The 10,773-nt window shown below is 40.0% G+C and overlaps 1 protein-coding gene and 1 long non-coding RNA gene across 3 annotated transcripts in view; one reads left to right on the forward strand and one right to left on the reverse strand.

Moving 5' to 3' along the window:
- LOC146449681 (uncharacterized) overlaps positions 1–10,773 on the forward strand; it is a 48,864-nt gene that overhangs the window by 1,767 nt on the left and 36,324 nt on the right. Inside the window, exons 2-3 of the long non-coding RNA XR_014860602.1 lie at positions 3,754–3,822; positions 10,408–10,505. This is a non-coding gene — a long non-coding RNA (uncharacterized LOC146449681). The remainder of the gene's footprint in view (positions 1–3,753; positions 3,823–10,407; positions 10,506–10,773) is intronic.
- On the reverse strand, positions 190–8,140 carry LOC146449682 (uncharacterized). 2 transcript variants are annotated; one of them, XM_085101374.1, is made up of 9 exons: positions 7,805–8,140; positions 7,455–7,530; positions 5,853–5,879; positions 5,175–5,201; positions 4,141–4,212; positions 3,763–3,789; positions 3,164–3,186; positions 2,989–3,040; positions 190–1,986 (listed from the first exon to the last, which is right to left on the reverse strand). In XM_085101374.1, exons 1-9 carry the CDS (start codon positions 8,060–8,062, stop codon positions 1,589–1,591), a joined length of 960 nt encoding a protein of 319 aa, XP_084957500.1. In that variant the 5' UTR covers positions 8,063–8,140; the 3' UTR covers positions 190–1,588. The 2 variants fall into 2 exon arrangements, with proteins under 2 accessions (XP_084957500.1, XP_084957499.1); XM_085101373.1 differs by having other exon boundaries at positions 2,977–3,040.

The following is a 10,773-nucleotide window of genomic DNA, read 5'->3' on the forward strand; positions in this document are numbered from 1 at the left end:
CCCCCCAGGGAAAAGCAGCCAAAGACAATTATAGCATTTGTAACCTTGAATAAGGGATACCTTAAGCATATTATGCAGGTTCAATGTTAATTGAAACTTTGTGGCTGTCCCCTTGGTGGAGAGGGTGTTAAAGTCACTGGAGGGTGATGTATGATGCAACCTTTGGTGTCCTTTCAAGCAATAACACTGTTTGATTTGAAACATCTAATGTTTATTTACAGATGAGTTTTTACAATGTTCACTATAATTGTGTGAGAGCAACCAATATTTAATTTACAAGCAAGTACAACATTTGGCAAAAACAAATGAAGTAAAGACTATTTGTTTTAATCCAGTCTCTGTAATCTATGATTACCTATCTGGTGACTCCATAAAACGGAATGAATTTAACTTCTGACATGAGAAGCACTACATAGAAACTGAAAAAATATTGTAAAAGATGCTATTTTAATTTAATCTTTAGCTTAACTAAACTTTACCGTTAGGTTAAACAATTTTGAACTGCCAGTCGAATTTTACTCAGCTCTGGCAAAGTAAGCGCAGATTTTAAAATAGCTCTTGTTTGGGACATGTGTATAAAACTACAATTTACAGCTCTTTATCGTTTTGTCTAGCACTCGATTAAAAAAAACCCCGGGATTTTAGTAAGGCACGCAGACGACGTGTGACGGCGTCTGCCTTACATGTTCATAGCTACAAAAATCTTCATTTTTCAGACTTTATTGCTAGTTATAACATTTATACATACATCTAAAGCACGGAATATGACGACTGCATTTCATATGCAAAGCAACTGGCAAAAGAAAAAAGGTGTACACATTCTGAATGTGACGGAACTATATAATAGCCCCAAGAACTGATTTTTTTCGGTTATGAACTTCAAGTAGTGACTTCATAAAGAAATTAACACCTCTGCGGTGAAACTGAGATGTTAAAGTTCGTGGGAGCGAAGTTTAAAGGGAAAAAATAAGCTTAAGAGATAAAGGAACCCCGTGTTAAACTCGTGAAAACTACATAGCGGTTTCAAAAGGAAACGGCACCACTGCTAGCATCTGTTTCTTGAAAATTATTGCGCTTTACATTTTACCCACGTCCGCGAAAGCTGGAAGCGTATCACGAACAAACGCACGCGTCTAACTCGGAAGCTGTGGCACAGGCTAAAAGAGGAAGTATCGCTTGCGACAATACCTTCATTTAGTTGCAAAATAATTTTAGAAAATCAAGAAAAAGAAATCAACTGAATTCTTGAAAGGAACAACTCATGACCTGCTCTTGTGCTTTTTGGAAACGAATACGCAAGAACATCTAAAATGTTAGCCTACCCTTTTTTTAAAGTTGCAGTCCATTCTAGCCCAGTACAACTGAAGCCAGACACACTCCTCGATAGTCTTAGTACACTGGGGTGATAATTTACAACAAAAGAGGATGAAGGGGTATACCCTCTTGTTTACCAAAAAAAAAAAAGAACAATACGCTTAGGTTTCGGTTGGTAAAAGAAAAAAAATGTTTCGAGTTATTGATATAACACCAAATTCATGTGATGACGTGACACTTCCCCTTTAAAAGAAAACCATCCATTCGCTTGGTTTTACTGGGGATTCGGACCAGGGGTGGTTGATTCAGTGGTGTGCGCTGCCACAGGGCAGATGAGGAAGACGCCAAAATAGCTGGTGTCCCTGTGCATATAGTAGGACTTTGTGAACGGAATCCGCACGGATATTTTGTCACCTTTTCTGAGCAAGAACACAGCTCCTTGGTAATTTGTGTTGTATTTCTTCGTCTCGTTAACCACACTGCTGATACTGCGCATGACCGGGTCCTCATTGATGTACGTGTAGTGTCCCATGAAAAGCGTGTCCCCTGCGTAATAGAACAGTTGGCTGTATACGAAGTAGTAACCCGTTGTACCAATCACCAGGAAACTGTTGCTTACGAACTTGATACTTCCGGTTATGTGGCCAAGCCTCCAGTTGGTGATGCGGTGAACTGTGGGAGAAAGAAACAGGTCAAAACCTATTAACGTTTCCATTAAATTTCACTTGAGGAACATTGAAAAGTGAATAACACCACAGGAAAGTACTTCGATTCGCGAATCGATTGGCTCTGAAGCAGGGCTAACGCTCATTCGAATCTCTTTACGGTGGCTTTTGTTTACAGTATGTCATTATATCGTTTACATGTCGCAAGTGTGTCAGGAAGATGTTTCTTTTTTCTCAATTGGAAGCAAGAAAAAATGACAAAGGAATCAACAAAGCCGACAATCTTGAACACTGCTTCTAAGCTTAACTGAATTTTTACATGTGGCATCTCCTGTCAGAGGACATTGTTCACGAGAGGCATGCAGTCACCAGAGGTTCCACTTTATGGGGCCAAGGTGAGGCCAGACCAAACGATCACGTGGTTTATATGCGATGACACAATGAAGTTCTCCCTTATTATTTGCACGGATTTCATACCAGGGACCCTCTCCATTTAGCAAAATTCGGCGGTTAAACTGATTGAATTGCAAATGGCGGGCGCGGATCAAACGGAAATTTTCCGGAACAAATGGAATAACTTTGAAAGTACTTCACTTTTCCTGTTCCAGCCGGTTGGAACAGAAATTACCGTTCCATTTGCGGAAAATCTCCATATCTACTTTGTTATCCTCTTGCGTCTACCTTTGAGATTCCAAGTTTAAAACGAATGGATAAAGCCTTGCCATTCGACAGTTAGAGTTTACCGAATTTCCAACCGAAAACTTTGGCTAAATGGAAAGGGCTTCAGAGGTCATTGCTTTGCACGTGGTTCATTGTCTACGTTTAGAAAATTGCATTAACTCACAGCCTTGGTCGTTGTTAAAAGAAATCTAAAAGAGGCCTCAAAAAAGTCGAAAACTTGTCGAACAAAACTGCTTTGTTATTTAAGTTCTTAAGGCCAAAAAAATTGAACGTCATAAAATAACATAAAAAATAAACCAAGAAAAACAACACTAACATTTTGTTCTACCTGTGGGAATGATGTGTTCGCCAACCCCAAAAATATGAGCCGAATCTGTGAACTGAAATGCAATAAAAGAATATTGACCAGGTATTAGACATCAATAGTCCCCTATCACATAGTACACTGGCTGAAGTCTAGTTTCAGTCTTGGAAAAATAAACGGCAAAGATAATATTACTTACGCCAATCATAGTGCCTGGTATACCTGTGAAAAGAACAAATTAGAAGTTTACAGCGGTTTTCAAAAGAGTGTAGTTTCTACTCGAAGATATAAGCTTTCAACTACTCTCCAATTGGAGTGAAAATAAAGTTTCAAGCAATCAATCTAACTTAAAAATGACAACAAACGCTGACAAGGCAATGAATCCATCGGAATTTGAACCAAAAACAAGTAAAGGACATCAACCGCGGTAAACAAGAGTGTGAGCAAGTTACGATTGGTTTTAGTTTTACTGGTTATTGACTGGGGAAGTGGCGCAAGATCTTTTTCCCTCTTTTCAGCAATCACAGAATGAAGCAATACCTATTGAAAGTCAAACTCGAAATATTTCACACTATGGCTCTCTTCGCTTATACTAGAGCAAAGACTTCAAAAAGAAAAAAAGTAGCACTTATCCTTGCCGGTTACAATGGTTTTGATTTTTCAACTCAAATTGTTTCCCTTAATTTATTGAACTCATGCGTCAGAATTCGCTTTCCTGTGCATAATGGTTAATGTTTGGTGATAGATGATCTAGACGTTTAAATAAGACTGATGTTTGTTTTGTTTCAGATGCACTACCTTGGGGTCCACGCCTTCCTTGCTCACCTGAAAGAGAGGCAGCGGAAGTCTTAGTAACAGGTAAGTTTCATAAAGCCAGGAAAATAAGTTTCAGTGATCACGTAAAAATCCCTCCCCCACCCATCCCTTCCTCTTTCAGTCTCCACACGCCTAACTATAAAAAAGACTATTAGTGATTCACCGACACGGCACAAAAACGTATTATCTTTGAGCCCTCAAAGTAAAAGTGGACCTTGACGACATAAAGCTATTCTCTCCACTACCTAGTTATTTCTTTTGGTTTCAAAAAAAAAAGGACTTACTGCATTATATTTTGGGTGCGTATTTTATGTATGATTTACGTTACACCATCACGACAATAGAAGCGGATTGTTATACCCTTTTCGCCCCTGTCTCCTTTCTCTCCATCTTTTCCATTTTTTCCTGCATCTCCTCTGTCACCTTTAGCACCTGAGACGAGAGACGATAAAGTCAAACTGATAATAAGGAATGTTCGGTTTATCAACAGAATTGACAACCAAAGATAAATTGGCCACTGTAAAGAGATACGAGTGCTGACGTTTCAAACGTTAGCCTTTCGTCGATGGATTCCCTCTCACGAAACGTCAGCACTCGAATCTCTTTACGGCGGCCAATTTACCTTTAGTTATCAACTCTGTTGATAAACCGGCTAAAATTTATTTCTACTCTCCAAACGACGCAGCACCACAGTTTCTTTAGAAACTAACCCCCTTATCGAACTAATAGGCTTTTGACAGTTTTACAAAGTTTGCCGTGTTCCATGTATTCGAAGCGCTACCCGCACGTAGCAAAAAAAAGCTTTGGTAAATAAGTTCTAACGTAGGCCTAACGCTTGAAACGTCATCTTTTGCATCCCTGTACGGTGTTTAATTTACCTTCAAACTCCTCTGCTGTGTTTTGTGATAGTTTCACAATTTATAGACTATGAAATCCGACGGTAATTAGCAACCAGCCGCGATCTCAGTGACTTTTCCTTTTTTTAATTTGAGGGGGCTGGCAAAGTACCCTGGGATCGGCGGCCGGTTCACCGTTTCATTTTCTTTTCCTTTCCTATTCAACTCATGAAAAAACAACAGAAACAACAACAACAACAGAAAGACCCTGGGATCGAGGTTGATCGTCATCAACAACACGAGATTTTGGTGGGTCCTAGAGTTCAGTCATGCGTTTTATTAATTCTCTTTTTGTCTTCGTATGGTCAATTCTAATATAATCCGCAACTGGTCCCACCGTAGTCCCTTAGAGCCTAGCCCTATTTACGAATCGTGGAAGTCGGCACATTTTCACGAATCATTTGGCTGTGAACGGAAGCATTTCTGTGTACGAATCACGCGATACCTTTGCCTTTAAGCTCAACGTATTCTACAAGGAACCGTGTTTTACGATCTCACCTGGTCGTCCTCTTCGTCCTCTTGGTCCTACATAAAGACAAGGCATCAGTTAACCATTTCAGACTCCTTTGGTAATGCTACAGGATCATCACATAAAGCAGTTTTCAATCGAGTGTCGTAAAACCAAAACAGAAGTAATTACTTTACTCAGTCACAACAGCGCAAGAACAAATCAAAATTTAAAGCAAACTGAAATAAGCAAATGGTGTCATACGCAGGAAAAAGTGTGCAAGCGAATCACGATTGCTTTCAGTTTGTTTTGCTTCTCCGGCAATGGTTGAGAAGGTAGCAAAAATTTCACTAATCAAATACAAATTTTGGTAAAGTAAAACCAAAGTAAATTCGAATTGCTATCGTTATTAAATTGAAAACTACTGTAGATAACGTTGATAATTATACTGAACAAGCCAATCACTTCAGTACAATGCCCAAGCTCCTCTCTTACACGAAATCGTGTGAGGCTGCTGAGGTCGCGTTGCCCACGAATTTCAGGGACACCCAATGGTCGGCTTCGGTTAATCTCTTTTCGGAAGGTGGACGTGCAGAGAAGATTTCCGGAACACATAGAGGGCGTTAATTCGAGACTTAACAGTAATGAAAACAACAACAACAAAGTTTTTGTGTCTTCTATAAAAGAACAAACAAAACAAAATAAAGGAAAAAAGCATTCAGTGTTACCTTTTTGCCCTGGTTCTCCTTTGGGACCTGTATTGGAAAAGCTGTATAACTATTAAATCACTTAGAACCAAAGCAGTTTAAAAATCTTCAGTTATTCTTATGGCGAAATTAGATATTCTAAAGAGTTGTTTGCCATCTTTCTTATAAATTATTGATGCTATGCTTTTCAAGCGGCGTCAAAACAGTGAAAGTTTCCACGAAGATGAAGAAAAAAAAATCAATATTTTGTTCTGTGAATGACGAAATTTTCGTCCAGAAATATAAATTAAATCCGGCGTCTAAAAATGGCGGGAAAACAGCGCTGCACGGCTCGCCAACGTTGCCATCAACGGTTGTTCTGTCTTTTGATTGGTAGCCTGCGTAGCAAGCGTTTCAAGGGGGGGGGGGGGGGTTGCGTTTTTCTCTCTTTGATCGCGCGGATAGCTCTCGTCCCAATTTCCGCGCGTTCAAACAGCGAAAACCGCACAAAACCCTTGGCTCCAAAGTGTTTGCGTGACTGTATGGCGTGACTTTACCCACGAAAATACAGTTGCAAACTGATTGATGACAATCATTGAATGTTGGCACCCTGTTCTAAACCGCAGACAAAAGTGCTTCCGCTAAAGACAAATGGTGTTAATTTTCCGAACAAAGTCAAGGCTGCTAAAAATAATTTAGAAAACGTTTCTAACAACTGTATAGTCTAGATACAGTTCATTTGATTTGTATGACAAGGAAGTTATGCATTCTATTTAGCTTTTTAAGGTAAACACACACGCATTACATTGTTGTGAGTGGTAATATTTGATATATTATATGATGTGATATTCCGAGGTCAATATACACACGTGCCCAGAGCATGCTTCGGACAAAACAATATTTTTAATGCGGATTGTATTACAGGTAGAGCATTTGTTGCTGTTCAAACATTGGGGCGATATATATAGCTTGAAAAATAATCTTCAAAACCTCAACAAAAGCCACACACTCCATGTGGCGTGACTATTCCCGAACTATCATAATTGCATATAAACGATTAAACTTCTGATGAGATCTTGAGGAACTTAAAACCCGCGACCTTCGAGCCTTCTCCTTTGACGTCCCTTTATTGAAAAAAATTCGAGTCGAACATTTCTCTCAACGCTTGTTTGTATTATATGCTTCTTATCACGCTGTCAAGATCGAGGGGAGGACTTCCCAGAAAAATATGGATTTGCGCCAATTATGCAACCATTATCAAATTTAAAACCCATTGAACAATGAAATACAGTCGTAAATTTTTTTCTCACTTTGGAATATGAATTACGTTTTGACATTCGAGTATAGGCGAAAATTTAACTGAATTGTGCATCAAATCAAGTTTGCAGTATGTGATTTATTCGCACTAGTCAGGTATAAAAGCTTCTCCATTGTACAACGTTTCCCCGAAGAAAGAAGACTTGGATCGTGCACTAAATGTGTCAAGTTTGACAAAAATCCCGAGACCGATTCCACAGTCACCACACCCTCCCCTCCCCCAGTTCAGTCGTATCTCCCAATCCCAACAAAAATTTCTGTACCTGTAGTACAGACCTCGAGGTATGCACACGTACATCAGATGATTTATATGACTGATTTGTATACCTCTCCTGCACCGACATTGCTGACTAGTAGGGTTTCTTGACCTCGCTTCTCTTCTTATCCTGACACGTAAATCGTCCTAAACAAAGACAAACACGGAAATAACTGTACTTCACACAGATAAATATCAGTTATGGTTGTTCAATGGCCTAATGTGCGAACTCTTCAAAAGATTAGCATATGTGGATGTCCCCTGACGGCAATAGAGGTCATAAGAAGTCTACTGCGCTATTGTCTGAAACGCACCTCTCGTTATGCCCAAAATGACTCAGGGAATGCTTTATCACCGCAATACTAGACGCGTCAAGGCTTTAAAATATTGCATCGATTAACAACAGCTAAACAGGCCAAACCTCCATTTTAAAATACTTCAGATCTGCCTTGTTGGTGTCATCGTTCGATATTTTGTCTCCCACAGTTCGGCGTTGAAGCTGCTCTGTGACGGATTCTAAAGAAGCGATCTTTTGCTGCTGGTCACCAACGCGCGATTTTAGGACTACAATCTCGTGCAAACAAAACAAAAATGCCGGGAATAAAGTCACTAACGTCGCAACGAGAATGATTAATGTCCACCAGGGCAAAACGACGACATGTTTTTGAGCTTTATGCATTTTGGTCGGCTCTAAGGTGTTACAGATTTCTCAGAAATCACCATTGTCGTCACTATAGGCTAGATCTCTAGGGAGATTGGATTTTTTACTGAGAATACTTAGTCACGTGACCGAGATTCCAATCCACCCATTGTTTTAGACTCGACTTGCCCAGCATTCGTTACCATTCCCTAGGTAAGGCCCTAGTTAGCGCGTCTTTGAGTGAACTGCCAGTTTCGTTTCAACGAGGGCATACAGTATTATAATCCGTTATAAAACCCCTATTGTGTTACACAATTTAAAACCTTTTATCTGTTAACTACAAGCACGAGCGTTTGATGGATTGCACTGTCCGCCTTTTGGCTGCTTAAATAAGACACCACTACTTCTTCCCTTGATAGAGAGAAACAGCGTAGCTCAGAGTGCAAAGTTGTCTGTAGTACGCGCAAATCATCACCATCATCACCTTCCATATTCTCCCAGTGGAGAGTTGGACTGGCTTGGTCTCTCCTTCGAGGCCCTTCTCACTATCGCCATTGCTCGTTAGTTTCCATAACCAAATTGATTTTACGGGGTGGGGCGATTAGCCCCATATCCAACCCCCAATCAGAAAGACCTGGGTTTGTCTATGGTAGTTTTCCTTCCCTTAAAAAACAGTTTCAGTTATTAAAAGGTACCGTTCTCTCAACTTTCTCCATTAGGGACCTTAAGCAGTGACGAAAACGACATCAACGAGAACGTCAGAAAACAATAGTTTTAATTAGCAAAACACTGGCTCTGCACGTGCGTTATACACTTTGATACATTTCTTTGCCGTCATCTGCAAAACAACAAGTCAGCTCCTCGATAGTTCGGCTACATTGCACAAACTGAGAGAGTATAAATCATTGCGAATTTATTCAGAAGACGCGAAGGTAATTTTTTACGTTTCGTTTTCGTCGGCGTCGTCGTCGTCTCTGCTTAAGGTCTCTATTGTCGCTTAGCCGCCGCAAAAATCATTATACACTACGATAACAAGGACGTGCGACACGTGACTTTCGCTGGTAGAACCTGTGTTATGCGGGAGGGCATTTCCTAGAATTGATGGGGGAAGCATTGGTGACACTTGCCAAAGGCTCATAGGAACCCAATACTAGCGCTTAGCTCCGCGCAAATAACCAAAAAAAAAGGTTGCATTAAACGGACAGTGGCAACTACAACTCTCCCAGGTGAAAACCTGACGTGTTTCAGGCGGTCCGTTTGTTTTTTTTATTTTTTATTTTTTTTTTTATTTCATTTTCTTCACCACGACATACATTCATAGAAAGTTACAGTGAATAATACACTAAGATCTTAGATAAGTTTACAGTGAATAATAATAGTAAAAGAAGAAGTAAGAAGTGGCGAGGAGACCTCAAGAAACCCCCGGGCTTATACTGAGAGGTCTCCTCGTAGATGTGTTAGGACTGTAAGACTAGTAAAGACATTGTATTTAGATTTTTTAACATACGGTGGTAAGACTATAAAGACATAACAGAGTCCGACGTCCCATTGTTTCGCGCAAGGAGGAGATAAATTGTTAAGTGGTAGTTGAAAGGACAAACCCAGGTAGCTCTTTGTTCTTTTCAGCTTCAACACCTACGCAAACCTCTCCAGAAACACGCATTCCCCTTACACAATGTTGCCGCGTGAACCTGATTTTTTCGCCCTGAATCATTTCTTACACTATCATTTGCTGGGAGAGAAGGGGAGAAGGAGGTGGGGCTAAAAGAGCCTGGTATGAACTTATTTTAAATTATAATGTGTAACTGGATAAGAAATTAAATGTGCAATTTGCGCGTGCTTTTGGTCAGGGTCTCGTTGACTTTTTACCACGTCTGTAGTAATCAATCTGCAGACATGTTGTTTATCGGATAGTCCACTAGCAACCAAAGGTCTATAAACTATATGAAATCTAAGGGCGAAGCTAAACTAAGAACTAGGAACTTTCGTAGACAACTGACCTCGCGTTGGTTGAATATTCCACTTCTTGCTGCTACCCCGTGTTGACAAGAGCCAACCAGCTCGAAATAACTGTTTACGGCACTTGCATTTTTGACTCTTGGTTTGGTCTCTATTTATCGCTGTCGTGTTTAGCTTTACGCAGTATCCGCCTTGTAGTTATTTCACGCTTACTTACTAGTTTGTCTGCACGAGAGACTTGGGTTGACGAAGGAAATTTTGCAAAATATTGTTGCTTCCTGAACACAAATTTGTCTCTGACTGAATGTTTCACAGGTTAGACACATCAAAAGAAGCAATCTTTGCCAAATAATGTTTCCAGTTAGCCAGGCCCTTTGTTTAAAACAAATAATGAATTTTTTTTCATGATTTTTTTTTCTTCACAGAGTGGGTTGCCTGTTACACTGAGTATCTCCATGGCGACAAAGCAACGTAGACTCGTGTGCTTTTTTCTCATCGGGCAAAGAGCATTCGAACTTTCTTGGTAAGTTAACGTGAAATTAAAAAAAATGTCTTCTTCCTCATTAAGTTATTGGCTCATCAAGTCCGTACTTATCTCTGACCGTCATAGGGTGAAGCGAGGATAGCTCTTCTCCCTCATCTGCTTTGAATTAAAGTGGTCTTTCAAGGGGTACACATCAGTATGCTGATAGTCTTTCCTGAATAACGTATTCTGGAGTCCTTAAAAAAAACATGTTGCTCCGATGTGCATTAGACAAACGTTTTTTTTAAACGAACATTTAGTTAACATC

This window comes from Pavona decussata, unplaced genomic scaffold (assembly GCF_977016875.1).
Source record: "Pavona decussata unplaced genomic scaffold, jaPavDecu1.1 SCAFFOLD_602, whole genome shotgun sequence".
Taxonomy (NCBI): domain Eukaryota; kingdom Metazoa; phylum Cnidaria; class Anthozoa; order Scleractinia; family Agariciidae; genus Pavona; species Pavona decussata.

Excerpts from the sequence above, each read along its gene's own strand:
- LOC146449682 (XM_085101373.1), bottom strand. The coding sequence starts at position 8,062 with ATGCATAAAGCTCAAAAACATGTCGTCGTTTTGCCCTGGTGGACATTA. Across the intron at positions 3,790-4,140 it reads AGGAGACAGGGGCGAAAAGG|GTGAGCAAGGAAGGCGTGGA; the intron begins GTATAACAATCC and ends CCTCTCTTTCAG. Across the intron at positions 3,187-3,762 it reads AGGAAGGCGTGGACCCCAAG|GTATACCAGGCACTATGATT; the intron begins GTAGTGCATCTG and ends TTCTTTTCACAG.